At 53.4% G+C, this 25,141-nt stretch overlaps 12 protein-coding genes across 12 annotated transcripts; 6 read left to right on the forward strand and 6 right to left on the reverse strand.

The window, feature by feature from the left end:
* Positions 1-15: 15 nt before the first annotated feature.
* BU26DRAFT_155845 (uncharacterized protein) lies at positions 16-3,923 on the reverse strand. The gene is made up of 2 exons (XM_033820053.1): positions 1,459-3,923; positions 16-1,407 (listed from the first exon to the last, which is right to left on the reverse strand). The coding sequence occupies exons 1-2, from the start codon at positions 3,790-3,792 to the stop codon at positions 151-153; spliced, it is 3,591 nt and encodes a 1,196-aa protein (XP_033690429.1). The 5' UTR covers positions 3,793-3,923; the 3' UTR covers positions 16-150.
* Positions 3,924-4,853: 930 nt separating this feature from the next.
* On the reverse strand, positions 4,854-6,776 carry BU26DRAFT_515139 (uncharacterized protein). Its single transcript, XM_033827991.1, has 4 exons — positions 6,717-6,776; positions 6,506-6,660; positions 5,081-6,455; positions 4,854-5,026 (listed from the first exon to the last, which is right to left on the reverse strand). The coding sequence occupies exons 1-4, from the start codon at positions 6,717-6,719 to the stop codon at positions 4,967-4,969; spliced, it is 1,593 nt and encodes a 530-aa protein (XP_033690430.1). The 5' UTR covers positions 6,720-6,776; the 3' UTR covers positions 4,854-4,966.
* A 119-nt stretch (positions 6,777-6,895) lies between these two features.
* Positions 6,896-8,861, forward strand: BU26DRAFT_515141 (cysteine proteinase). Its single transcript, XM_033827992.1, has one exon. It carries the CDS (start codon positions 6,986-6,988, stop codon positions 8,684-8,686), a length of 1,701 nt encoding a protein of 566 aa, XP_033690431.1. The 5' UTR covers positions 6,896-6,985; the 3' UTR covers positions 8,687-8,861.
* A 100-nt stretch (positions 8,862-8,961) lies between these two features.
* Positions 8,962-10,371, forward strand: BU26DRAFT_537791 (thioredoxin-like protein). Its single transcript, XM_033831431.1, has 4 exons — positions 8,962-9,101; positions 9,296-9,395; positions 9,682-10,053; positions 10,107-10,371. The coding sequence occupies exons 1-4, from the start codon at positions 9,027-9,029 to the stop codon at positions 10,220-10,222; spliced, it is 663 nt and encodes a 220-aa protein (XP_033690432.1). The 5' UTR covers positions 8,962-9,026; the 3' UTR covers positions 10,223-10,371.
* A 15-nt stretch (positions 10,372-10,386) lies between these two features.
* BU26DRAFT_547371 (uncharacterized protein) lies at positions 10,387-11,325 on the reverse strand (the record flags this gene model as incomplete). The annotated part of the gene is made up of 3 exons (XM_033831880.1): positions 10,387-10,783; positions 10,839-11,143; positions 11,245-11,325. The coding sequence occupies 3 exons, from the start codon at positions 11,323-11,325 to the stop codon at positions 10,387-10,389; spliced, it is 783 nt and encodes a 260-aa protein (XP_033690433.1).
* Positions 11,326-11,555: 230 nt separating this feature from the next.
* On the reverse strand, positions 11,556-12,958 carry BU26DRAFT_448864 (NAD-dependent epimerase/dehydratase-like protein). Its single transcript, XM_033824696.1, has 2 exons — positions 12,595-12,958; positions 11,556-12,536 (listed from the first exon to the last, which is right to left on the reverse strand). Exons 1-2 carry the CDS (start codon positions 12,860-12,862, stop codon positions 11,878-11,880), a joined length of 927 nt encoding a protein of 308 aa, XP_033690434.1. The 5' UTR covers positions 12,863-12,958; the 3' UTR covers positions 11,556-11,877.
* Positions 12,959-13,028: 70 nt separating this feature from the next.
* Positions 13,029-14,193, reverse strand: BU26DRAFT_515144 (proteasome endopeptidase complex, beta subunit). Its single transcript, XM_033827993.1, has 3 exons — positions 14,086-14,193; positions 13,889-14,036; positions 13,029-13,827 (listed from the first exon to the last, which is right to left on the reverse strand). The coding sequence occupies exons 1-3, from the start codon at positions 14,113-14,115 to the stop codon at positions 13,223-13,225; spliced, it is 783 nt and encodes a 260-aa protein (XP_033690435.1). The 5' UTR covers positions 14,116-14,193; the 3' UTR covers positions 13,029-13,222.
* A 110-nt stretch (positions 14,194-14,303) lies between these two features.
* BU26DRAFT_515145 (uncharacterized protein) lies at positions 14,304-15,323 on the forward strand. The gene is made up of 2 exons (XM_033827994.1): positions 14,304-14,403; positions 14,458-15,323. Exons 1-2 carry the CDS (start codon positions 14,326-14,328, stop codon positions 15,241-15,243), a joined length of 864 nt encoding a protein of 287 aa, XP_033690436.1. The 5' UTR covers positions 14,304-14,325; the 3' UTR covers positions 15,244-15,323.
* A 144-nt stretch (positions 15,324-15,467) lies between these two features.
* Positions 15,468-16,798, forward strand: BU26DRAFT_448872 (proteasome subunit beta type-1 precursor). Its single transcript, XM_033824697.1, has 2 exons — positions 15,468-15,692; positions 15,743-16,798. The coding sequence occupies exons 1-2, from the start codon at positions 15,586-15,588 to the stop codon at positions 16,428-16,430; spliced, it is 795 nt and encodes a 264-aa protein (XP_033690437.1). The 5' UTR covers positions 15,468-15,585; the 3' UTR covers positions 16,431-16,798.
* A 466-nt stretch (positions 16,799-17,264) lies between these two features.
* Positions 17,265-18,958, forward strand: BU26DRAFT_600944 (DUF1768-domain-containing protein; the record flags this gene model as incomplete). The annotated part of the gene is made up of 6 exons (XM_033835218.1): positions 17,265-17,347; positions 17,397-17,501; positions 17,564-17,804; positions 17,951-18,364; positions 18,419-18,515; positions 18,607-18,958. 6 exons carry the CDS (start codon positions 17,265-17,267, stop codon positions 18,909-18,911), a joined length of 1,245 nt encoding a protein of 414 aa, XP_033690438.1. The 3' UTR covers positions 18,912-18,958.
* A 1,465-nt stretch (positions 18,959-20,423) lies between these two features.
* Positions 20,424-22,112, reverse strand: BU26DRAFT_448876 (uncharacterized protein; the record flags this gene model as incomplete). The annotated part of the gene is made up of 2 exons (XM_033824698.1): positions 21,500-22,112; positions 20,424-21,400 (listed from the first exon to the last, which is right to left on the reverse strand). Coding segments are annotated over exons 1-2 (1,581 nt in total), but the record flags the coding sequence as incomplete, so codon positions are not given.
* A 1,599-nt stretch (positions 22,113-23,711) lies between these two features.
* Positions 23,712-25,034, forward strand: BU26DRAFT_515148 (uncharacterized protein). The gene is made up of 3 exons (XM_033827995.1): positions 23,712-24,181; positions 24,235-24,372; positions 24,464-25,034. Exons 1-3 carry the CDS (start codon positions 23,750-23,752, stop codon positions 25,001-25,003), a joined length of 1,110 nt encoding a protein of 369 aa, XP_033690440.1. The 5' UTR covers positions 23,712-23,749; the 3' UTR covers positions 25,004-25,034.
* Positions 25,035-25,141: the final 107 nt, after the last annotated feature.

A 25,141-nucleotide genomic window follows, 5' to 3' on the forward strand; every position in this document is an offset into this window, starting at 1 on the left:
TCAGGCGCACTCTGGTGCAATATAGAGTAATCAATCTCATTCAACGCCGCTCGATACTCCCACTGCGCCGCTTGCTATGCTACCGACTACAATGATACGATATCAACCGTTCAGATCCTTCACAGACGAATGCCGCTAGCGTCGCCAGCCCTAGCCCTTTATCTCCTCAAAATACTTTCTAAACCTCGGCTCCCCTTGCAGTTCGCAGTGCATCACACAATCATAGCAGCTTATTAGCAGCTTCGGAAACTTCGTCGTCCAATATCTCAGATACCCATGCGGAAGCGGGCCAACCTTAGCCTTCACGCTCTCGTCCATATCCTCATAATGGTTCTTCTTGTTCCTCAACGCACGAAGAAGATCTAACATGCGGTCTCCCGTGTACTTGCGCTGCTTGCCCAGAGAAGCAATGAAGCCGTGGTCGAGTTTGGCGAGGAAGTTTCGTTTCTTATCCAGGACGACGTAGCTGTAATTTTCGAGGATGGAGAGATGGTCTGAGGGAGGATCGCGTGGCTCGCGTTCCCAGTGGTCGGAACAATCGCAGAGAAAACTAAGGCGTTTGTCTGCTGCCCAGAAGAAAGGATGATTCATCACTTGGGCGGCTGTTGGGCGCTCCTCGGGTCGATTCGCCAACATCCAGGAGATCAGGTGGATCGGCTCCTCAGAATCGTCGCCAAGGCTAAGCTGCTTGAAATTGGCCTTGTTCTTCTTGATGTTGAGTTCGCGAATTTGCATCCAGCCTTCGTCGTCATCAAAAGGATGTGATCCATTGGTGAGGACGTAGAAGAACACACAGCCCAGTGAGAAAATGTCAACGGCTCGCTTAACACCCTGTGCCACTGGATCGCTTGAGCTTGAGGAATCGCGCGAATGACCAGTTGAACTGCCTCTGTCCATGTCCTTCGGTTGAAGAATGAGCTCCGGCGCCTTCCAGCCGACGGTGCCGGCGTTCCCAGTAGTTCCGATGAGTGTGCTCATGTTGTCGGGAAGTGTCTTACACAGCCCAAAATCGGAAATAACCAGACGAGGTCCGTTCTTCTGGTTCCGCTGTGGGTACGCGATGAGAATGTTCTGTGGCTTAATGTCCCGATGAATAATCCTCAAGCTGTGTAGATGATTGACACCTTCGGCGAGCTGATGTAGAGCTCGAGGGACATCGCTATTGATCTCGTTGACCAGACGCAGCTGGATCTCCGTCATATCGTCGCATGGTCGGCCATCCCGATAGAGGTCGAAAAGGCTGGCTTGACAAAGTTCAACCGCAATGTAAAGGAAGTTCTCATCCTTCTCATCATCAAAGTATCGGATGACATTGGGGTGGAGATCGCTCTCTTGGAGGAGCTTCACCTCTTGCTCCGCGAGACCAAAGTATTGGGGCAGCATCCGCTTCACGGCAACGTCGCGATCCTGGGTGGATAATTAGAAGTCGTCGATACCAAAAAGGAGCGAATTACTTACGTTCCACTTGCCCTCAAAGACAAAGGTACCACCACTGCCATTCCCAAGTACGTGGTCAAAGTCAATGGTGAGCTTGCCAATTCGCTTGATATTGGAAACATCCTGCATGTCATCGCCATTGATAGTCATCTCGTCAGGATGAAGTGTAGGCGCCTGATTTAGCTGCTTAGCAGCATCCACGATCTGGTCAACCTCATCACTATCCTTTGGCTTCTTGTTCTTGCCTTTTTGTCCGCCGCGCTTTCCTCTATGTGTCTTTTTCTTCTTGGTTGGAGCAGCTGATGCCATCGTCGAGTCTTGAGGGACACCTTCGACGCTATTGACACCCGGTGCTGTGTCTTCCACTGCCATGGACGTGCCATTGGTCTCTTCATTTTCGAGGGGTGATGCCTCTTCCGTGGTGGTTGTCCTGGAAAGCGGCACGAAGTCGTCTTCCTCTTCTTCGTCATCTGGGATATCAAATGTCACTTTCTTCTCTTTCGGCTCCGGTACGATAGATTGCTCCTCTTGTATTTTCTCAGGAGGATCCCCGGCAGCCTTAGCTTCGTGCGCAAGTGGTTCAGCGGGCTCAACAAGTTCCGCGGGTTCTACAAGTTTCTCTTCCACCAGCGAACGGTCCGGCTCAGAAGCAGCAGAAACGGCATTCATAGGCGCCTCCAATCTCCGCGGTTTGGTGAAACCCGAAACAAAGTTTGTCGCCGAACTAAGTTGAGGCGGGGGTCCAAACTTGACGCCGGCGGAGATGGTAACGGCGAGAAACACAGTGAGTAATAGATACCACCAATTCATTTGGCGTGGTGGCTCCATTACTGTCAATGGTGGCTCGCCAAGCCGTTCTTTCGGAGGGAGCTCTGGAGGAATAGGGACCACGTTGTCGGCGTTGTTGCTGTACGTCGGTGCAGCGATTGCCCGAAAGGATGGAGGAGGCTCCATCCTACGGTCAAGCACATGCACTCCAACCAGTCCCTGGCGGGGTGGAAGGTGATGCGGTCCGTCCCAGCTAACGATCTCATGGTGCGTGTAGCATGGCGCCTGAGGCGCGCTGTCGGTCACGATAGGATAGTTGACCTCAGATAACGCATACCAACTCCCCGTGTCCGTAGTGTTCAGCCAAACGTTCTTCGCCTTGTCTTCGAGGAAGGCAGGCCCGGGAGGCTGCGGAAGAAGAACGAGAGCGGGCTCTGGATTGTCGTCGTCACGCGTCCTCGCAACGTCAAATACTCGTGCCACCGGGTAGGACAACTTCCTTTCGAATACGGGTCGTTTCGACCACTTCGGCCGCTTGTGATCGTAGGCAATTGCGTGGCCATCGTACCTGCTATATATGTATTGGTTGTCCATGGGTGCCAGGTACTGAGCCTGCAGATCGCGGTCCCGATTGTTGGGTGTCCATTCAGAATACTTGATGGTGCATATGAGTTCGCTGGTGACCTTGTTGTGGATGCTGATGGTATACTCAGTCTGGCCCAGGTTGATTATTCCCTTGCATTCGCGCTCGAGAGGGTGGAAGAAATCAGCGGGGTGTGTCACGCAGCTCTCGGCGGAGTCGATGCTCATGGAGCCGCTGGGACTGAAGCTCTTTGTGATTTTGCCAGACTTGGCATCCACGACAAGTAAGAGGTTCCTCTTCTCCGCCGTGTAGACGATGGGCGTGTCGTCGCTTGAGTAGGGTGACAGCTCTTCGGCCAGCTGCTTGACGGTCATGCCAAGGCTCTGAAGGACGGGATACGGCCCTGGAGTGAGTATGTACAGGGCTCCGTCCTCTTTCGGCTCTACAATCCAGATGAAGGGCTTGTTCTGCATATTGTAGTTGTCGCCCTCCGAGTCGTTCTTGCTGTTGTAGCTGGTCTCTAACATGGGCTTGCCAATGTCAAGCTCCCAGATCTCGTCCCCATTGTATCTGTCTCGTGCGTGGATGCGGCCGTCGACGGTCGCCAGGAGAACAAAGTCCTCAACTTCCCAATCCTGGAGGGACCGCGCACTCGGCCGCGTGAGGCCATCGGTAGTGGAGGCAGCGTTCCTGACAGGAGGGGCTCTGACAGCGGAGACCGCTGGAGCAGAGGAGACTGTTGTTGCTACGGCGCGCTCGTTCTGGGCGAGGATCGGCTTGTACGGGTCACGCTGTGCGGCGTGTTCCAGCCTTCCATAACTAGGCTTTCCATGCTTCGGTGGGATGATGGTGTTGGTGTCGGCGTGGGCCTCCGCGCGGGGAGACCCGCTTTCCGGCGGTTGCTGCTGCTGAGCGGCCGCGGAGATCCATGGTAGGACCAGAAGTATGGCAATGAGGGTGGTGCTCAAGCCGGGGCCAGCGCCAGGCGGCCGGCGACGCGGCATTGTGTGTTGTGGGAGGCGTCTATGATGGAGGCGTGAGCCTGTAGGGCAGGCTGGAGACGGGGAGGAGATGGAGCATGGGCGGGAGCGATGGTGAAGAGACGGCGAGACGGCGGCAGGGCGGGTGAGGTGAGACTGACACGAATATTAATTCGGGCGCGGCACGATGGCGGGGAGCGAGCTGAGGGTGCGCCCCTGGAGCGCCGATGGCAGGGTCTGGTGATTGGCCGTCAGCCGGCAGCTCCCGCAACGCTCGACTGTTTCCCTATTCCAGGCCCGGGCTTGGCGCGATCATAAGGCTGGTCAATGGTCGCGCTGGGGGATAAAAGACTGTGAATGGTGGTTGTGGTGGAGAACGAGTGCTCTGAAGGACGTTGATCAGGATGGCGGAGGGCCCTGGGAGGTGTTCAATACGGTGACACAGCGCCGCGTCCGCTCCAACAAGGACGCTACACAAAGGCACCACAACGTAAAGGGCGCGGAAGATATCCAGGACTAGTAATGCGGCGTGTGTGTCTGTTGGCTTCGCCCAGTCGTAGTCGCCGTGCTGCATCTCAGTATGGGGCCGGTGCCCGGCGCCTTTCTTTCATGCTGTCCCGAGACATCCTCCATCCTCTCGAACAAATTTCCATCGTCGAGAGCATATCAGTGGAGCTTAATATAATTCCCAGCCTATTGCTACGCTGCTCGGCTGGCCTCTTCAATACTCGTGACCCAATGTATACAGGCAAAATGGCCCGCCACCCCATAGGCCCAGCCATCCTCCTCGTGTTCCACATGGTGACGGCCGAGTAATCTACAAGTCCCGTTGGGCACTCTGGTCCTCGTCGGCTTTGGAACGTCGAGGGAAAGATTTTCCCAGACCGATATGCCAGGAGATGAAACGCCCAACCGGCAGATCTCCAGGCCAGAACGCCTTGCGAAACCAATAATCGCCGTGCAGCTCCTCACCAACGCCGCTGCATGCAGCATCCCTCGCGGCACGGCACCTCGACCCTTTTTACCTGGTCTGCAGAAGCGTCTGACATCAGCCTCGACTGCTCAAGAGCAGGCTAGGTTATCACTCGGGATTCCCATTACACTGGCTTGCCGCATTGATATTCATTCATAGTATACACTCTATCTAGAGCCGAACTCGTTGCAGCATCATGCCTGCACGCATCGGGGCATCATGCCCTTACATGCGTTCCCTCCTCCGTGGAGCAGAGCGTATGATATTGTCTACCCGAAGCAGTAACTGTGGGGAATTAGTACGCGTTCCAACATAAACTAGCGAATGGGATCGACCTACCTCTGCAGCCTCCGAGGCCGAAGAAACGACCGCACGCTTCAGCTTGTAGCTCTCGATGACGCCTAGCTGCCTCATGTCGGCAATGCCCCCGCCAGGTGTCAAGAGATCCAGTCCGGAGCTTGTCAAGCCTGAATACACGGCTTTTCGCAGCCGCGTAACGAGATCGCTGGAATCCAATCCCGCGTTATCGGCAAGGATAGTAGGAAGCTGTTGCAGGGCCTTCGAGAAGGACTCCACTGCAATGGCCTTCTTGCCGGCGACGTTCTGTGCTGCCTCCGCGACCGCCTTGGCCATGACCATCTCTGCGCATCCGCCGCCCAGCGTCGTCTTGGGCTCCTTGACCGTTTGTGAAAGGACAGCCAAAGCATCGTGAAGTGACCGCTCTGCTTCGTCGAGGAGCTGCTCGGTTGCCCCGCGGAGCACGACAGTGCATGCTCTACCTGCTGCAACACCCGAAAATTTGATCAGCGTATCCTCGCCAATGATCACCTCCTCAATCAAATCGCAATGACCGAGCTTGACGTTCTCTGGGTGGTCAAATGTCGACGTGATTTCTCCTCCGGTCACTAATGCCAATCGCTCGACGCCATCAAAGTCTGCGTGCTCGATTGAGCAGATGCCCGCATCCGCGAAGAGCTGCTCCGGCCAGTTGTAGATTAATTGGCGGTTGACGAAGCAGTTGATGCCGTGTGCCTTGATCCGCTCGACCTTAGCCTTCATCTTCTCGCGCTCCGCCTTCTCCAACTCGGCGAGCTTTCCGGTTGAGTCGACCTTGACCCTCGCGCCAAAGATCTTGATCTTGTCCGTGTCCATTGCCGTGTTCGCGACCAGAATCTTGGCATTTTCTATCCGCTTGGGCTGGTTGACACCGAACTTCTTGTCGAGGATGAACCCTTCGTCCAGGTATGAGTCCTTGAGCTTTCCTCCAGCTTTCTTGATGATCTGGATATGCGTGAGGTCGGTAGATCCCTTCATCCGCAGTACGGCGTCGGTGGCAAGCTTCGCAAAATGCGTCCGGTCCTGGCTGAGCACTTTAGAGCTCAGAGTTGTTCGGGCGATAGCCTCGAGATCTCGCCTGAAGGCCTTCTCATCGTGGCTGTTGTCCACCGCCGTCTTCTCCAGCGCTTGCAGGGCTGCATGACTTGCTATCCTGTAGCCCTCGATGATGGTTTGCGGATGTATCTTCTGGTCCACGAGCCTCTCGGCCTCTCGTAGCAGCTCCGCAGCCAGCACGGTGACCGATGTTGTTCCGTCTCCCACCTCGTCGTCCTGGACCTTTGATATGTTGACGAGCACTTTTGCGGCGGCGTTGTCGAGCGCGATCGCTTTCAGGATGGTAGCTCCGTCGTTCGTGACCATGATCTCGCCCGTTGAACTGTAGCAACCTATAAGCACGGCCCCATAACGAGCATTCGACCCATTTACGCGGACTGTAATATCTTGTCCATGCCCTTCGGCCCCAGGGTACTCTTTACGAGGTCACCGACAGCAATAGCTCCCACGAACGCGGACAGACGCGCATTCTCGCCCTTCTCCTCCGTAACATCCTCTGCAAATATCTGAGTGGGATTGTTATACGACTGGGGGACTGTTGTTAGCAGGGCATAATACTGCGGCGAGCTCAGACTGGGCATACCATTTTGCGAATGGGAAGAAACGTAAAGGGTATCAACAAAAGGCTGGTGTTGCTCTGTGGTGCCTGGAGGACTTCAAATGTTTTTCGGTTGCCCGCGATGGAGCTGGCGCGCATGGTTGGCACGGGCCACACTAGCGCCATCACCGTTCTGCTGCCTTCAACTTTTCTTCAACCATGCACGACGTCCGCGATTGGTGAGGAATCGCCTTGACACGAATTCTCCAAACGTATACGCCCGCGAAGCCATATACGCCGGACCCAAAAACACCATGTCCAAGCGCCAGGCTCTCGAGCCTCTGGAAGATGTCCTGGACGCACCCTCGCCAGCTTCAAAACGAGCGCGCGTCGACGACGAGGAAATGCAAACGCCCGAGTCGCTGAACGGCCCGCCTAACAATGGGCATCTCATGTCTCCCCGGTTGGAGGATCGCGAGAGGATCGACATACTTGGGGCGGATAGGGAAGAGCATGAGGAGCTGGAAGAAGCTGGAGCTCTGGAAGAGGATGTTGATGAGGACGACGAGCCCGCGTTGGCGCAGCCAACGCGACAAAAAGCACCAGAGGCCGGATACACAGATCTTTACCTAGATACGATAGATCGAAAGGTCCTCGACTTCGACTTCGAGAAGCTCTGCTCCGTCACTCTGTCCAACATAAACGTCTACGCCTGTCTAGTCTGTGGGAAATACTTTCAAGGCCGGGGTCCGAAATCACAGGCCTACTTCCACGCGCTTGACGAAAATCACCACGTCTACGTCAACATGGAGACGAAGAAGGTGTACGTACTTCCAGAAGGCTATGAGGTTACGTCCAAGTCATTGGACGACATAAAATTCGTTGTTGATCCGCGGCTGAGCAAAACTGAAGTCGCGCGATTAGACAAGGAGCCGAAGGTTTCTTGGGACCTCTCGAATAGGGAATACATTCCAGGCTTCGTGGGCATGAACAACATCAAAGCGAACGACTACTTCAACGTAGTGATTCAGGCACTTGCGCATGTCGCCCCTCTGCGCAACTACTTCATGCTGGAGGATCTATCGAGCCGGCCACAGCTCGCTCAGCGTTTCAGCACACTAGTCCGCAAGATATGGAACCCGCGGGCATTTAAGACCCATGTCTCGCCGCATGAGCTCCTTCAGGAAATCGCGCTACGATCGTCCAAGCGATTTACCCTCACAGATCAGTCCGACCCCGTGGACTTCCTGTCTTGGTTCCTCAATAACCTGCATCTAGCAGTGGGAGGCTCGAAGACGAAACCGGGCTCCAGCATCGTACAAAAGGTCTTCCAGGGTACGCTCAAGATCGAGTCGCAGGAAATAACAGCGCGTGCGGATGCCGGTGATCGCCTACGCTTCGAAGATGCGGCGGTGAAAACCGACATCATGAGGTTCATGATCCTCACCCTGGATTTGCCGCCTGCACCGCTATTCCAGGATGCTCTGGAGAAGAATATCATCCCACAAGTGCCCCTCACCACCATTCTCAACAAGTACGACGGTGTGCGACCACAGGAGAAGATGAAGAACCGCGTGCGGTATCGCCTCCTCCACCCTCTCCCCCCTTACCTACTCTTCCACATCAAGCGTTTCAGCAAGAACAAGTTTGTGTCTGAGCGTAACCCGACCATCGTCACCTTCCCAGTCCAATCCCTCGACATGTCCCCTTACGTGGAACCAAACCCGAGGGAGTACCCGCCTGGGGAGCCCATCTGGTACGACCTGGCCGCCAATATTACACATGAGGCTGTCAAGCGGAAAGACGATAGCGTGGAAGGCGAGCAGGAGATGAAGGTTTGGAGGGTGCAGCTGAAGGATCGCAGTCGTGATGAGTGGTATGGGATTCAGGATTTGTTTGTGGAAAAGGAGCGCGGGGAGACGCTTTTTACGAAAGAGAGCTATGTGCAGGTTTGGGAGAGGAGGAAGGGGATGCCGAATGGGAGTGCGAATGCGAAGGGCAAAGGCAGAGCGTAGTTGAGATACCCTAGAACCCAGTGGAGCGCGGGCTCCGGTACATTTTCCTGCGTGTATAGGGCGGTGGGCCTCGCGATATTCAAACAAAAAGCTATTATCGGCGCAGGATAGGCAACCTACGAGAATCGATTCTCACATCGAAAAGCGGTAGTTGAAGGGATATCTCGACCGTCAGAAATTAGTGATCACTCATCATGTCTCTTCAGCCGGTGCGGAGATGCCTCGGTTCGGCTATTGCTTGCTGATGATCTCAACTTCAACACCAACGTCCGTGAGCTTGACTCTGTCAACACAACAACGAATTCTAATCATCTGTTTACTCTCGTGATATTTATACAGAATGACGAAACCAAAGGTTACCCTCTTCGTCGACATCGTCAGTCCCTTTGCCTATCTGGGGTTCTACGCGCTGCAGGTAAGTCGGCTTTCATGCATTGATTCGTCACTAGAGTGTTTCGTCGTTTGATCGGTGGATCGGCCAATCCAAAGGCGGTTTGAAATTTGCGTATTATATTGAAAGAGCCTGGGGAGTGGCTTAGGCACGGAGAGGTGTTCTCAGAACGTAATGGGCTATTATGCTGAGAGGGTAGGAAAGCTGACTGTGAATAGAACTTCTCTGTCTTCAAGCAATGCGAGATTACATATATCCCGGTTTTCTTGGGCGGCTTGATGAAAGCTTGTGGAAATACACCGCCGCTTGCCATTAAGAGTAAGCCGTCTTTATTCTTCCCATTCGAGGCTCTCCCATTTTCTACTAGTAGATTCCAGACTACCAATCTGCTTCTTTCCTTTCAGGAGCCGCTTAGTATCCTTCGTCACGGGTCTTGGGTGCATGGCATCAACCAGCCAATTCCATTCTCCCCCAACTCCGATCGACATCACCGAGTGCAAGTATATAGAAGAAGCGGATCTAGGCCACCCCTTTCAGCTTCGTGCAAAAGCTGCTTCCTTGTTTACCGTAAAGGAGTCAGACCCGACATTAACATCTCCCGCAGACAAAGACAAATGGATAAACACCGAACGCCTCCGTTGGGCGAAATACTTCAACATCCCCGTCTCCAAAGACGCACCCCCCGGCTTCCCCATCAACACCATCTCCATCCAGCGCGCCCTAACCGCCATTTCGCGCTCACACCCACAATGCCTCCCTAGCGCAATTTCCCTCTTCTACCAGAATTTCTGGGTACACTACGCCGAGCCCACGAAGCCTGAAAATCTCTTAGCTATCGTGCGCACTGTGGTAGGCTCGGATGAGGAAGCTAAGAAGGTGGTGGAGGCCAGTAAGAGTGATGAAGTGAAGAAGGCGCTGACCGGGAATACGGATAGGGCTTTTGAGGAGGGGGCTTTTGGGTTGCCTTGGTTTGTCGGTGAGTCCTCTATCTTGTTTTATCGCTGTGGAGCGTCTGCTGATAGTTGCTAGCTACGAATGCAAAAGGAGAGACGGAGGGTTATTGGGGAATTGATCATATGGGCCAGATAGTGGACCACTTAGGTCTCGAAAGGCCAAACGAGAAGGGCCGGAGAGCTCTTCTATAAGCCATACAGCGGTAAGAGAGTAGCCAAGGTTTGGCATCAACCATGTGCTCCGAGTTATCACAGTCTAGACATTACGATTACTTAGAAGTTATCCGAATGATAAAGGAAAGGCCACCTCCACTCGTCATCTCGAAGCTCTTTCGGCTTCCACCCATTCCTCAGTCTCAAGGCCGCGTAGTCTCCGCTCCATAACCCTGATTACTCCCATTCGCGTACCCGCCATAACCTCCTTCTCTAGCGGGCCTCGTCGGCGACTCCGGATAAAGCGGATTACTAGTCTGGGTAGTGTTCCCATACCCTCCGGAAGTAGGCGGGGCGGGGATCCCCGCTCCATGGTTACCAGCACCGTTCGTCGTAGCCTCGTAAGGAATTGACTGCATTTGGTGCTCCTCAGGCGCACCCGCAGTTCCAGTCGTCCCAGGAGCCGTCCCGGTTGCAGCGCCCATCTCAGCAGCAGCAGGGCCTTCGGCCTTTTGCTGCGTGATACCCGGTGCATGTACACCTGCTAGATGGCAGTGGAAGTAGTATACGAAGGCGAGCGTGGTGAAGCAGAACAGCAAACTATACATCTCATCAGCATCCCATACTCCAGTCCAGCATAAAGCGATGCACTTACAATTCAATAGCCGCAAACACTGTCGCCGCCACCCCAGACCTCCACGCCCTCCGACACTTGAAGCAGTTATCGAAGATGAACGTCACGACCTCACTGTCGCGTCCGTATTCCGAATAGATGTCCTGGTACGAAGCTAGTGATGCAAAAGCAGCTAGCCAGAACAACGCCGCGAAGCCATCGAGTAGTAGGGCGATCCGCGGATCGTAAAATTTTCGTTGGGCGAGATGAAGCGGAGTGGTAAGAATCAGAATCGGGATGATGGTAAGACAAGCGATTACTATGGTAGCGATTAGTGGGGGTTGGAGCTGTACTACGGTTAGTAGAAGCCAAGTGCATGTAGGAGAGAGAAACATGCCGGCCCACCGCTGCGGATCGAGAGCGGGTACGCGGTTGTGGCGATCGTTACCGCGGCGAAGAAGAGCTGGAATGCGCGGAAGATGAGGATCCAGCGCGGGATTGGCACAGCGCCACCCTTGAGCATGTACATCTTGGCTGAACGAGTAGATGTAAACAAAGAGAGTGAGTGACTTGTGTCTCAGTGTTTGAGTTTGAGAAGAAACATGTCGATGGAGTTTTTCCCTAAAGATATTAAGACGGGGAACAAAGGCGTTGCTCGAAGTGACGTTTGCGGGTTCAAGGAATGATGCACGCGAGGACTGCGGAATGCGACTGTTCTGTTTCGGGACGCAACAAAGAGTAGACAAACCATGTGCGAAGTCTCATCAACCGAGTCGATGTCAGGCTATAGGCGGACATAGACTTTCAAAACTTGGCAGATTCCCTTTGGAGGAAGGCGGCTAGGTACCGACTTCGTTTATCTACCTAAGTCAAAAAGCGGAAAGTTCGCAGATGGGATAAACCAGTGGGGCCCCGGGGCATTCAAACTACCGCGGATGCGGTCAAGTTCGTCGGCCTTTACTCGACGGCACGCGCCTGCCTTCCTATGCCCGCTTTCAGCTCACATAAACGAGTTTCCCTATCCCTCTTATGACCGGGGCCAAAAATCCCTAAGTGCTCCGGCACAAAACCATCCCACGTCTCAGGACTCTCTCCCAAGCATCTCCCTCCAGCCAAACTCCTCCTTAAACCCTGTCATGTCTTTGATCTTCGTGTTCGAAACTGGCGCTTCCCTGGGCCCCATTTCCCTCGTGAACGGCGTGTTCGGACAGATACTCTTCAAGAACCGTTCCGTCGTCCGATGGGCCACGTTCGTAATCTCATCATTCACCGCGTTGAATACTTGAAACCCCAGCCCGTCCTTCGCCAAACAGCACTGGATCATGCTCCCCAAGTCGCGGGCATCAGTGTATGACCACGCATGTGGTTTCCACTTCTCTGGCTCTTCGATGTATGACTTAAGCTTCTCCTCAAATCTGTCGGGCTCGATGACGCCGCCGATGCGGAGGGCGTAGATATCGACTCCTTTAAACCTCCTTGCGAAGCTCTCGGCTACTCTCTCCATGCAGAGTTTGCTCGTAGCATAGACGTCCATAGGCTGGGTCGGTGATTCTTCGGTGAGTGGGAAGTGAGGAAAGTCGACATCGCCTTCAGCATACGTTACGCCGTACGTGGTAATGCTAGAAGCGAGGATGATTTTCTTGATTCCGAGTTTGCAAGCGGCTTCGATGATGTTGTACGAGCTCATAGTGTTGATGCGGAAAAGCTCATTGTCCGGGACGCGCATTGGCTGCGGGATGCCTGAAATATATCAACATCCTATCACATCTTACAGCATACGGATATGAAGTAGAAGTACCTGCGAAATGTATGACTGCATCAGGAGTTTGAACGGGCTCCATGAAAGGTTCGGACACTTGGAAGTGACATGAAAGGCTGTTGAAAGCTTGAGCGCCATCGGTAAGGTCCGCTTTCAGGGTGTAAACATCTGGGTTATCGAGAGACGTTGTGTCTACATTCAAAATCTTGTGGCCGTATGATAGGAGCTTAGCGACGACGTGACGACCTGCTACACCTGAGCCGCCGGTGAAGACTATGCGTTTTGCGAGGTTCGAAGGTTCTGCCATGGCAAAATGACAGTAGTATTGCGCGAATAGTCGATCCGTAACGGCTTTAGTAAGTTCTGAGGGGAAAGGGCACAAAAGGCACGTATTTTATACAAGCTTTCTAGAAGAGGTGGGGCTTGCCCGCACAAGCTACTTTTACTTATACCACAGTACGTTGTGTCGGGCGCACTATAATTGGCGTGTTGCCACGCCTTCAAGTCGAGTCATAGAATCAAGATGCTTACGAATGATGAATTTCCAATCCGCAGATATAACGTTGTGGCATAGTACATTCATGTCTAACGTTCAGCTTGCGGGCTCCAGACTGCCGTGTCGCTGACATATTCGCCATTTCTCAACTCGCCTTGAGCAGCCTCTAGCTTACGCCGTCTGCGTGCCATAGCCCCTAATCTGCTCTGCGAACGCCCAGCTCTGGTTCTCCAGCTTCAGATCCTCGTTCAACTCTACGCCCTCCTTCGTGATGGTGGCGAGAGAGTACTTGTCCATACTCCTAGCATCCCTATAGAAGAGCACCTTCATGCACTCCTTGACCAGCTTCACCGCCTCCTCCTTGCTGACATTCTGCACCGAAGCCTCATCCGGGATAGCCCTCCTCAATATCGGCTGGGCGAGATGCGCTCCGAATCCAGTTGCGAGCGTTGGTGATGAGAAAGTGGTACCCAGCAGATCCGCGCTCGCCAGGAATGGTTTCGCCTGGCCGTCTAGACCGGCGATGAGAAGGTGATTCCACAGCGGGTTGAAGTCCGATCGACGCTTATACATGACCTTCGAGAGATATGTGTGCAGGTTCTTCGCATTCAGGGGATCTTCGGTAGTCGAGTAGTTCTCGCGGATTTCGAGCGAGTTGAGCAGGCGGTCAAGGTACTGCATGTCCGAGACGTCGCCGCCGAAACCGACTACCACTGTGTCGTTGAATTTCCGCAGACGCTTGACATCGGTGAAGCGGGCGAGCGAGCCATATGAAGCTATAACATCTCGTCAGCCAATGTATGCCTTTGATTGTTGGCGACGCCCAGTTGTTCGTACCCAGGTTGTCTGCTGCAATGACCACGCCATCCTTGTACTTCGCTGCAACGACTGAGGTACCCGTCACAATAGGGCTCTGGGTATGCTGGTTTGGGCCGGCAGTCTGGAAGTGTGAGTGGTCGTAGGAACCGTAGACGTCGTCCCTTGGCTGTAGTCCGTTAGCATCGGTGTTGTTATTGACGAATTAGTCCGCTTACACGGCCCCAGGCTTGCGGAAGATGGTTCATGATGGCTGAAAGGATTCGAATGGTCTTCGGGAAGAGAGAGAACGGTTTTTGAAATTATGGGAGAGAGACGAAGATAATCTGAGAGGTGAAGGTAGAGTTACGCCAGGCAGCTTGAACGCGAAGCTGCGGCTATGCCAAGATATCATCTGGCCCAAGCTCCCGATTTAGCTCATTCCAGCAGGACCGACCTTCCCAACCGATATTCACAATATGCTGGGAATCAACTACGAAAGCAGTGATGAGGAAGAGACGTCGCCGTTGACGACAGCACCGCAAGCACAAGCTCAGGTGAGCCACGCAAATACGTTCAGCGAGGGCGCGATAGCTACTAATATCGAGTTGTCCAAACTTCCAACAGCTGCTCCGGCTCCAGTCGTAGAGCCCTCAGTACCGCCTGGTCCAGTCAATGGTCCCGCTCAAGGGCCGACCGTTTCTCCCCCCCCTGCTGATGAACGACCAACGGACGATGTCCCTCCAGGTTCTCCCTACACTTCGAATCGCTTGATGGTCCAGAACCTTACGCTTCCTCCCGTTCCGAACTTGGATATACCTTCCTCACCACCTGGGTCGCCACCACAAAGAGCAACGAAAAAATTCGCGCAGTTCCTCGAGCTGAAGAAGAAAGGGCAGCATTTCAATCAGCGGCTGGAGAATTCGTCCGTTCTGCGGGATCCGAGCCACCTGCGGAAGTTGATGGACTTTGCAGGCATCAGTGAGGAGGACCAATATGCTTCGACACTACCTGAAGGCGTTGCCGTACCCACAGTTTGGCCACAGTGGGCATATGGAGAGGAGTTGAATGCCTCGCAGAAGAGGATGTCCCACGCAAAGGAGGAGGAAAAGAAGAGCAATCCGAACCGATTAGTCGACTTCGTACCGGCTGCCAAATCTAGTACTTCTAGTGCGACAGGCACGCCTTCTGGCAAGGGATCACGACAGAGTGCAGCTGAAAGGGTCATGTCGGGTTTGGACAGAGAACAGTCTAGTCGTTCGTCGTCGCAAAGCACGAGTAAACGGAAAGAGCTGGAGCATAGAGGAGTAAGGGGTGATCCTTCTTCCAGAAGCAGGTGTCGGAGTAGATCGAGGTCACCGAAACGGCGGCGCTCGCGGTCAAGGGACAGGAGGTGACTACCTCCAAGTCGAGGTCGTTCACGGAATCATCGTCGTCTTTCCATATCATAGTAGCTTTTAATCAAGCTGTCTGCTGAAAGATTCCAAATTACTAAGCCTAGCTGCCGCGTTATCCCATACACCTGCGCACACTTGGGCACATCGGTAAACGGTCCGCTCACGTGATGATTGAGAGCTTGGACCCGTCTTGGCACTCGCAGGCAGCTCAAGCTCCGCGTCAACTCCAACTCATCAGCAATAAACTCCATCGCCGTTGTACCTCGGATTCCTCACCCACGCCTTTAGTAATCTCCTCTTCTTGGACTAAACCCATCATCGAAACTCTCAAATACATCCGCAATGGCTGCAATCTTCTCCGGAGCACCTCCGCAAAGCGGTCCCGGCTACTCGTTCAAGCAGACCCCCACAGCAGCTCCGTCGGGCGAGCGACAGCACGGCTTCTACCCGTGAGAGAACATTCCTGGTCTGAGATTCTGAGTGGGCTAACAGTTTCCAGCTATACCGACAACGGCGGTTCCACACTTGGAATCTCCGGCGCCGACTTCACCATCCTCGCCGGCGATACTCGCTCAACGCACGGCTACAACATCAACACGCGGTACGCACCGAAGCTCTTCAAGATTGGCGGTGAGGGACCAGACAACAAGGGTGCACGGATAGTACTCTCAGTGGTCGGCTTCGCAGCCGACGGCGATGCGCTGAAGGAGCGTCTGGACACTATCGTCAAGATGTATAAATACCAGCACGGAAAGCCCATGTCGGTCGCCGCCTGCGCACAGCGGCTGAGCCATATTCTCTACAACAAGCGATTCTTCCCGTACTACGTGCATGCTATCCTTGGTGGTCTGGATGAGGAGGGCAAGGGCGCGCTATACTCGTATGACCCGGTCGGCAGCTACGAGAGAGAGCAGTGTAGGGCGGCTGGTGCGGCGGCGTCACTCATCATGCCGTTCTTGGATAACCAGGTCAACTTCAAGAATCAGTATATGCCAGGCAGCGGGTCCGGACACGAGCTTCAGGCGAAGGAGGCAGCGCCGCTGCCGCAGAATCATGTCGAGGACCTTGTGAGGGATGCGTTCACAAGTGCGGTGGAGAGGCATATCGAGGTTGGTGACGGGCTGCAGATGATGATCATTACGCGGGACGGCATACAAGAGACGTTCACACCGCTGAAGAAGGATTAGAGCGATTGCTGGGTCGAGGCATTATGGTGACCAACGATTGGGGATACAGAGAAGATGGATCTGTACGAATAGCATAATATGGTGCTAAGGGTTGGAAGCAATAACATGGTCTCGGTCCACTGACACCGATGCATTGACCACGAAGTGTGTGTCCTTCCCGGTGGTATCCATGGAAAGATGGCGTCCACGAAAGCCAACGGACAAAGTATACATTCTTCTCTGCTCTCACCCTCCACTTATAATGTCATCTTGCCGACCTTTCCATCTCGTCTTCCACTTTTGCACGTCCTCCTACACCGCTCGATCAGCGCCTTACAGCAATTCGTTCACAGTTAGTAGTCTATACCAATGATTCGAAGGCTTCTCTTAGACGCTCTAAGGGATATGCGGGTAAAAAAGCCCTACATTTTCTCACTGCACTACCCTATGAGTTTAACTCTTCTTGCACGGAGCGGACAACCGGCCTCGTCACCCACCCGTCCCCGCTATCGACGCTTCTGTACCTCTACAACTCGACGCTCGACAAGCTCTAGCAGGGACTGGAGAACTCTGTCTAACGCCAATCAACGGAAGCGATCACGAAGCACCGCCTGCAAAACATCAGCCAAGCCAAGCCGCCGGTTAGGACGAATGGCAGCAGAAGATACCCGTGCAGGTCACCAATTACCGGGAGATTTCCGCATCATAGAGGCTTCAGGAGGTCTGAACGTTATTGCTCCTAATGTCTACGAAGTGAATTTCAGGATAGAGGCTGCTGAGGGGTATGGCGACATCTAGGCCGCTTTTCCAGAACGTGTTCGCTCGGAACAGGAGCGACGACCGTTTGTAGACAAGATGAAGGGCGACAAGGACTACATGCTAGAGAGAGCCGTTTTAACTGTCAAGATCAACCCAGAGCCTCAATATACCGCGGACATGTATATACCCCGGCGTAAAAGCATTTTGGACGTCGGCTGACTAGCCTAGTATATCCGAATTGGAAAGCAGAATCGACGCTGCCCTAATCGAGGAGGTCATCCAAGTAGCTGAAGGCGAGCACAAGCTTGTGGATAAAATGGTGAAGGCAAGAATGTGAGCCTCCATTTGCCCCTAACCTTCCCATGGCCGCATTACGTTGACCAGCTTTCACATAGCTGGGAAGATCTCGAAGAGCAGGCTCCGAGGGGTAATGGTCGTCCTTTGAGCGCAGTTTGGGCACCCATAGTGCAACGCAGAAGTCATTATCCGGTGCATGAGCATCTGTATATACGGACAGGGAGCACTGCACGGACTACGGTATGGTCCATTGCCTTGATTCCTTTCCAAGACCCCGTCGGAGCTATGAGCGACCCGAGGGTTCCGATTGTGAATTCCCATAATGCTGTTTTGTCCAACGTACGTCTTTTCTCCACCAAGCAACCCGCGACTGCCAATTGCGGGTTAGTGGCGTTCAACGCAACAGGGTTCGGGACTTGGCTCAGCAGGTCAGCCGCTCCAGGCAGGCAACCCACTCACGTATATAGGCTCAGCCTTTCGTCTAGGCTGCCAAAGATCCTGAAACCATTTTATCACTTCCCGCGTCCTTATTTACTACATTTCCCTTCCCGTCTCTGCACAGCAGAAGAGTCGTTCCTAAGACAACCGCCGCTATGCCAAAGGCCAAACCTAAAGCCGTCGCGAAACCCAAATCCGGGGGCAAAGCCGATTCTGAAGCGAGAACTCGGCCCAGGAGAAACGCCAAAGAAAAGGCGAAAGATGCAACCAGTACTGGAAGTGACACCAGGTCAGCGGTCGCAACCGACGAGACGCCACTCTTCTTCTGGAAAGAGACGGAGCAAGAGGCAGGCTTTCTCTCGCCGTGGTTCGAATGTCCGTTTGAAGCCGACGACGGCAAAATGTACGAGTCGGTTGGTCATAAAATCATGGCCGAGAAAGCGCGGTTGTTCAATGACAGCGTATTTGCCTTTCAACTGCCCAAGCACTGAAGTGTGGTCCCTGATGCATTGCAGAACGCGCTCCGACGAATCCTCGCTACAAAGTCTGCCGACGAGCAAAAGGCTTTAGGCAGAAGTATCAGGAAATTCAATGAACAGATTTGGCAAGACAGTACGTTCTTAGCTGTGCGTTGCCCACATAGTTGCGCAGTCCCCTTTTACCTGTATCTCCGGGTCGTTTCAATTCACTAATCAAAAATCAGATGGCCCGATGATATGCAAACGAGCAAATTATACGAAATTCCTCAGGAGTGCGAGAAGAAATGATCTCCAGAAGTGGCTTCTAGATACAGGGGAGCGTGAGCTCGTTTTTGCTTCTCCGTCCGATAGATTTTGGGGTATTGGGCTTGGCGCTGCTGAAGCGGAACAAACGAGCAGAGAGGAGTGGGGACAGAACGTATTGGGCAAGGACCTCATGGAAGTAAGGGAGAAGGTCATTCAATTGAATGACCCGAGTTTTGGCGAAGCGTTCGACAAGTTCGGCGGCCGGTCAAATGTATATTGGTAGGCTAGCTACTTAACTGCATGCAATACTACCGAACGAATTCAAACTCGAAAGCATAGTGCCGCCTAATGTCCCCATTCTCATTACTCACCAGTCGCAGTACACGGCCGCATAGAAATCCATCGAGAATGCCACCGCCGGACAATCGACCACGGTCGGATCAGTATCACTCGCGCCCTTGCAAGTTATGCCGGACCTGTCGGGACAGTCAAGCGTTCCAGGGCCACTTCCGTCGCTACCGTAGACACAGTCATCTGCCCCCCCACGTGTCACTGTCCACTCGCCCTCTAGCCACGGCGGTTGCTCCAAGTCCCCATCTGGTGCCCTCCGGCAATTTACATCGCTATCCGGACATATAACGGCGTTCTCGGTATCACAGACGTCCCAGCTGTCTCCATCTTGAATGTTGAAAAACTGCCACTCGTAGTAAAAGTTGACTTCGTCAACGTATTCCACGTAGAAGACCCAGAATCGCTGCGTTGTCGGCGGTGGACTTGGAGTTTGGCTTGGGGTTGTAGGCTGAGTCGAAGTGGGACTAGGCTGATCATCGTCGTCTCCTGGCGTGTTCCCGTCCTCCTCGCTCATACCAGGGTACATGGTGTAATGGAGATCGGGCACTTCGTCTGGACCGAGTTCTCGCGGATTCACGGCAGGCAACGATGGGAGGGGTCCGAACGGGCAAGATACCTCGCCGTCATCATCATCATCGTCGTCGTCGTCGTCGTCATCGTCATCATCGTCATCGTTGTCTTTGTCCGGGTCCTCAGGATCCTGGAAATCAGAGCCTCTGGGACAGTTTATCAAAGGTATGCAAGGCCCGTTGCCACCACAGGACCCGCCTACGCATGGAGAGCCGCAGCCTCCAGAGCAGATGGGACCCGGCGGCCCAACGTCGATGGTGATGCTTGGATACGGACCGCCGTAGTCGTCATCGTCGTCATCGTCATCATCGTCGTCTGAATTTCTCTCTGTTGGATACGGGGACGGAGTTATGGTTCGCGTGACTGTGGGGTTGGGGTCGTTGGTGATAGTAGTAAGCGGCGGAACAATTCGCGGAATGGGACTGAATGTAAAAGGATCGCCTTCAGGGAAAGTTTGTGTCCAGAATGAGATTGTTTGCGTGGTTATCGGCGGCAGGGTGATGGTAGTTGTTTGGAAAGATCGGGTCGTTTGGCCGTTGCTTGTCCAAACAACTTCAAGGTCGGTAGTGTAGGGCGGCAACGTGATGGTGGTCGGCGTGGGCAAGACCGTTGGAGGAAGGATAAAATTGCATGGTGGTGAGCAGGTTATATGAGGATTAGTCTCAGTCCAGATGCCCGGGTCAATGTAGACATCACCGCTACCCTCGCCGCCATCGCCGCCATCTCCTCCGCCTCCTCCGCCTCCTCCAGATCCACCCCCTGGCTCTCCGGGCTGACCAGTGCCATCACCTCCGTTTCCGGGCGTTCCCCATCCGCAATCGGGTACCTCTGCAGTCGGACATTCTGACAAAACAGGCGCAATGTCTTCCGAGCCCATAACGCAGTCGGATTTTCCAGACTCGAGATTTCCGTTCGTTGCTGTGACACAGAACTCGTAATTCCAAACACCTGGGAAGAGAAAAGTAATGCCGATGCAAGGTGAATTGACGACAGTATTGTCGGAGTGTAAAACATCTGAAGCATTGTTGACGTTTCGAACCCATGCTCGATAGTTGGCTGCTCCTTCGCTCCCAGTGAACGTCATTACAACCGTAACGCCGTCTTGGGTCTCGACATCCAAGCCTTGAGGGGGGGCCGGCATTCCAGCCCCAGGCATGACCGACCAAGGTACTGTTGGGAACCCAGGGCCTAGATCGGTCCAAGTGCTTATCGCGACGATGTGCCTGTGACCTGGCGTCAAGGCGTTTACCGTGATGGAATTCCCCTTGATTCCTCTGGAGAGCAGGAAGACACAGGGCTCGTCAATATCGTACGAGAATACCTCGTACAAATCGATGTTGTAGCCGCCGTCTGGCGGGTCCCACCTGGCGCTGAATCCATTCGCGGTCGGGTTGACGACGACATTCTTTGGGCCGGGCGCAACAGTTTGGCTCACAACAGCAGATACTACTTCCGAATAATCTGACTTCGTCGCGTCGCCACAGTCGGTTCGGATTTGGTATTCCCAAGTTTCGCCTTCGAGAACCCAGATCTGGTTATAGCGGTTTGTCGAAATTGCATAGAAAGTCTCGGTCCAGTCACCAAAACTGCTTCTCTTGCTCTTGATTCTGTACCCACGGGAGCCGTACACTTTGTCCCAAGTGACGGCGACCCCATAAGGAGCGGTTGTGGCTTTGACGTTTGTAGGAGCAGGACATGGCTTGGCTGGCAGGTTCGCCGGGACATCAAGTGCGCTTGATCCAAATCCATACTCACTATTGAGGACACGCGAAAACGCTTGCGCAATCTGGTATTCTCCAAACTGGTTTGGGTGCAATCCGTCGATTCCAGCTGGACAGTTATCAAGTTCGCCTGCGAAAGTTAGCCAATAATCTTCCTAAGCCAGCCCGGTCACTGAGGGAGCCAGAACGCCAAGGTTACAGATGAGGTCAGATTCGCGTCAGGACTTACAGCTATAGTTTTCCCGGAACAGAACCAACTTAATCGGAGAATTTGAGGTGCTCCAGGATGGGATGGCTGAATCCAACATGGAGTTGTACTCGTCAGTGATGATAGGCAAATCTTCTCGACCACCGATCCGAGTGCGGTAAGGAACATTGGCAACAGCGAATTTGATGTTGCCTTTTGCGCCCCGAGCGTTGTCGATCAAGGTCTTCATGTCCGACAGTAACCCGTCCGGCCCGCTGATGAACCACCCGAGGTCGTTGAAGCCGAGCTCAACAAGGACATAGTCCGGTTGATACGTGGCGACCTGGGCAGCAATGGTATTCTTCATTTGAGCCGCTTGACGACCAGAGTGACAGAAATGGTCCTTGTCGAAAGCAGGGTCGACGTCCAACGCATAACCTCCGCTCACGTGGTCAGGCGTAGGAGGTGCGACCTCTCCCTGAAGTAAAGGAGGTTGTGGTGGGAGCGGCTCTGGAGGTTCGAAGGTCCCAGTCCAGGGGCCTACGAAATCAAAAGCGACGTTGCTCGCGCGGAGCCATTGCCAAAGTCGATATCGCCAGGTGTAATCGCCCTCAGAGCCATGGGAAATGGAATCTCCCACAATCATAATCTTGACGCCATTCTGGCGGACAACTACCGTGGAAGCAACTGAGGGATGTAGAAAGTAACACACGACAGTCACCACTGCCGCAATCCTAGTAAGAAAAGACATGGATCAAGCAGTGACAGGCGTGGAGAAATTTCAAATCAAAACAAGAAGTTATTCTTGCATTTCCCAGTGGCTCACGCTTCATGAATATACCTCGACGAAGTGCTTTGAGCTGTCCCGTCCTCTCTATCCTTCGCTTAGCCGGGCGTATAGAGGACTTACCACGTACTGTGGTTGCAGGGGGAAGTCTTGTCAACTTGGCAATTACACGCTGAGGCCAAAAAAAGGTGACGTAAAAGGTCTAATTGGCCGAACCAGCCCTCACTAGCTCTTTTGAGGCCTGTAACTTTCTACGCCGCAATGCCAAGTTGACAATACTTCCCCCCGCAACCACAGTAGGGACAGCAGCTTGAGCAACCTTGTCCGCTTCAAGCTTCGTTTCCGTACGACTAGCTTGGCATTGTAGGATTTAGCCCCATACCGCGCCACCGTCGGTTCGAACGGCCAAATGCTCGAAGGATTTGACCGCTCGGGTAATGTTTTCTAGCCCCTAGTTGCTGAATCGGTCCTTGTTCCCGAAGTTGGTGATCCTTTGCGGTTTTCCACACGGAGGATTACCTAGGTACTTTGACTCCTGATCGTGCTCGTCTAGGTCTCCTATTAAGCCAACGATCCGACAAGCGATCCGCAGTTACCCTGGAACTAATGTTAGAGGGTTTAAGGGCCCATTAGTCCGTGAATATGGCCTTAATGGATAGCTTTTCGACCGTGGGTTGACAGGCCTTAATTGCCATATTCCAGGTCAATCCAGAGCCTAGTCCTTTCCGAGTAGAGACCGAGTCGGGAGCGGTGTGACTTCCCAGTTTGGCCGATCATGCAACCATGTCTCTGGCTCGGCCGACTTTCAAAGGCCACTTCGGCTGTCCAGCTGCCTGTGCCTCAATTTGAACTCTTTAGAAATATTGGTGGCGTTTGTTAGTGTAGGGGTGAAGGAACCGTAGGCGAACGGGTTTAGCGATTACCGGGGCGGGAGCGGGAGCGGCCCCTTGCATTCCACGTGCTTACTTCGAAGAGCATTTATTTATGGAGAGTTATCATTCCTCAAATCCAAGCGTGCGATCTGAAAGCGCGAACGAAATTTTGAGTTTCGCACCAAGCTCATAATACTTCCCGAGGTCCCTTCGCAAAGATCGATTAGAAACTCGCTCTGAAAAGTAAGGAACATTACGGATGTTCGGCAATCCTAGAGAGGTGCAAACCGACAACTCGCGCGAGAGACACATTCTGATACTTGTTGGTGGCGTTTGCTTGTAGCATTTTCAAAGTCACGCCCCGCGAAGAACTGTGCATTCGACGGATTTCGGCCCGTTTTCGAATCTGAGTGCATGAAATTGTCCAACACGCCCCGTACTATTGTCTTCGCACGACGGCTCGTATCCACGGGAGAATGTCCGGATATGGAAAGAAAGGTTTAGCCCTTTGCTGGGCAAAACGAGTACCACCCGCGATATCATCTTCAGGATAAAGAAAGGGAGACGAACCCACTTGGATGCGTCACCTCGTCTCCGCTGATTGAGAACCACTGGTTCTCACAACCTCAAGTCATGCTCGCTCAGGCAAATTTCTCCTATATCTTTCTCGTCTTCCTGCTCGGCTTCTGCTCCATCGCCGCCACCGAAGAAGTCGAGCTACCCCAGGGCGACAAAATCTCCATCGACATACTCCAGAAGCTGCAAGCCGCACACGAAGTTGCGGTGAACCAGAAAGTCCAAGAAGACCTTTTCATCAGCCTTCCTTTGGTAGCACCCAATCAATCGGACTCGGTCACTGTCGCCAACTCTACAAAGACTATTTCGTCTCCAAGAAAACTCCGGCATCGGAAAATTGATTCAAATGCTACGCTTGGAGTGGACAACGTCAAACGGCAGCTTGAATGTGATGCAGAGTTGTGGTACGAAGGACAAGATCCATGTGAAGGGCTAGAGGAGGAAGCTGGCTTCGTGCCCTGTGACCCTCCTTGCCAATTTGATCTAAATGTAAGTCAAGGGTGGAAGGGTCGAGTTTGGATGGATCTAATCATTTTTGATAGTATTTCATGCAGCAAGTAGTCAACCCACCGCGAATTGACGAGTGCCTGTTTTATACGGCTGGCTTGTCGACAACGGCGCAAGATTACAGAAGACGGCATAACGCGGGAAATCCGCAGACCCTGGTCACTACCATTTGGGTACGTAAGAAGGATTTATTTGAGTGACTTCCATCAAACATATGCACGCATTCTTTCGCCGCAGCACTGACATGGGTATGTACCGGAATAGGATATTTGGCCTGGTTGGATGTACGTCGGAGACCAGGTTATCACAAACCGCATGCGCTGCATCATCCAGGACAACGTGTTCGAGGGGCGGATAAATCAGGTTCGGACCGGCTACTTTCAAAGAATGTCCGATAGCATGGCATACATGTGCGGCGGCACCGCAGCTGTCATGGACAGAAACATGCGACGCGGTAGGACTGGAAGAGTGAAACAAGCAGGGATATGGTTCAGGGTAGAGTTTCCACGACTGAAAATGGCCGGGGCTGATAAGTGGACGGACCCGGCGGGCGTGAACAGAGTCGTGAACAGAGTCGATGCGATTGGGGAAAATCTCCCGAATGAGCCTGACACGCAAATTTTTTGGAGAAGTTGGTGGGTGAGGGGTGGTCCGGACTGGCCGAGCCAGGCTTCGCAGCCGCTCAAGAGGAGAGATGTGAATGAGACTTATGACGCCACCTTGGTGGAAGAGCGCAGTCTACATAAGAGAGAGATCGATTCGTCAGTGTTTGATGAAGGAGGTAGATGGGAGGTAGTCTGGTAGCAGGGACTACCTGCTACAGCGAGTTAGATGTAACTGTAGGATCAATTCCAATTCGGGTCGGGCAAAATGTCGATCAACATCTCCGGCAATGGCGATAGCAACGGAGAATTATGTGCGGGCGCCGCCGGAGGATGTTGA

This window comes from Trematosphaeria pertusa, assembly GCF_010094035.1.
Source record: "Trematosphaeria pertusa strain CBS 122368 unplaced genomic scaffold BU26scaffold_2, whole genome shotgun sequence".
NCBI classification, from domain to species: domain Eukaryota; kingdom Fungi; phylum Ascomycota; class Dothideomycetes; order Pleosporales; family Trematosphaeriaceae; genus Trematosphaeria; species Trematosphaeria pertusa.

Bases quoted from the DNA above. Each gene is read 5' to 3' on its own strand.
- BU26DRAFT_155845 (XM_033820053.1), bottom strand. From the start codon at position 3,792: ATGCCGCGTCGCCGGCCGCCTGGCGCTGGCCCCGGCTTGAGCACCACC. The intron at 1,408-1,458 runs GTAAGTAATTCG...TTATCCACCCAG, and splicing joins TCTTTGAGGGCAAGTGGAAC to GATCGCGACGTTGCCGTGAA.
- BU26DRAFT_515139 (XM_033827991.1), bottom strand. The intron at 6,456-6,505 runs GTAAATGGGTCG...AGGTTGCTACAG, and splicing joins GACAAGATATTACAGTCCGC to TTCAACGGGCGAGATCATGG. The intron at 5,027-5,080 runs GTAGGTCGATCC...AATTCCCCACAG, and splicing joins CGGCCTCGGAGGCTGCAGAG to TTACTGCTTCGGGTAGACAA.
- BU26DRAFT_515141 (XM_033827992.1), top strand. From the start codon at position 6,986: ATGTCCAAGCGCCAGGCTCTCGAGCCTCTGGAAGATGTCCTGGACGCA.
- BU26DRAFT_537791 (XM_033831431.1), top strand. From the start codon at position 9,027: ATGACGAAACCAAAGGTTACCCTCTTCGTCGACATCGTCAGTCCCTTT. The intron at 9,396-9,681 runs GTAAGCCGTCTT...CATCTCCCGCAG, and splicing joins ACCGCCGCTTGCCATTAAGA to ACAAAGACAAATGGATAAAC. The intron at 10,054-10,106 runs GTGAGTCCTCTA...GATAGTTGCTAG, and splicing joins TGGGTTGCCTTGGTTTGTCG to CTACGAATGCAAAAGGAGAG.
- BU26DRAFT_448864 (XM_033824696.1), bottom strand. From the start codon at position 12,862: ATGGCAGAACCTTCGAACCTCGCAAAACGCATAGTCTTCACCGGCGGC. The intron at 12,537-12,594 runs GTACTTCTACTT...GATATATTTCAG, and splicing joins TGCAGTCATACATTTCGCAG to GCATCCCGCAGCCAATGCGC.
- BU26DRAFT_515144 (XM_033827993.1), bottom strand. From the start codon at position 14,115: ATGAACCATCTTCCGCAAGCCTGGGGCCGT. The intron at 14,037-14,085 runs GTAAGCGGACTA...AACGGACTACAG, and splicing joins TTCCGCAAGCCTGGGGCCGT to CCAAGGGACGACGTCTACGG. The intron at 13,828-13,888 runs GTACGAACAACT...GAGATGTTATAG, and splicing joins CATTGCAGCAGACAACCTGG to CTTCATATGGCTCGCTCGCC.
- BU26DRAFT_515145 (XM_033827994.1), top strand. From the start codon at position 14,326: ATGCTGGGAATCAACTACGAAAGCAGTGATGAGGAAGAGACGTCGCCG. The intron at 14,404-14,457 runs GTGAGCCACGCA...AATATCGAGTTG, and splicing joins CACCGCAAGCACAAGCTCAG to TCCAAACTTCCAACAGCTGC.
- BU26DRAFT_448872 (XM_033824697.1), top strand. From the start codon at position 15,586: ATGGCTGCAATCTTCTCCGGAGCACCTCCGCAAAGCGGTCCCGGCTAC. The intron at 15,693-15,742 runs GTGAGAGAACAT...AACAGTTTCCAG, and splicing joins CGACAGCACGGCTTCTACCC to CTATACCGACAACGGCGGTT.
- BU26DRAFT_515148 (XM_033827995.1), top strand. From the start codon at position 23,750: ATGCTCGCTCAGGCAAATTTCTCCTATATCTTTCTCGTCTTCCTGCTC. The intron at 24,182-24,234 runs GTAAGTCAAGGG...CATTTTTGATAG, and splicing joins CTTGCCAATTTGATCTAAAT to TATTTCATGCAGCAAGTAGT. The intron at 24,373-24,463 runs GTACGTAAGAAG...GTACCGGAATAG, and splicing joins CCCTGGTCACTACCATTTGG to GATATTTGGCCTGGTTGGAT.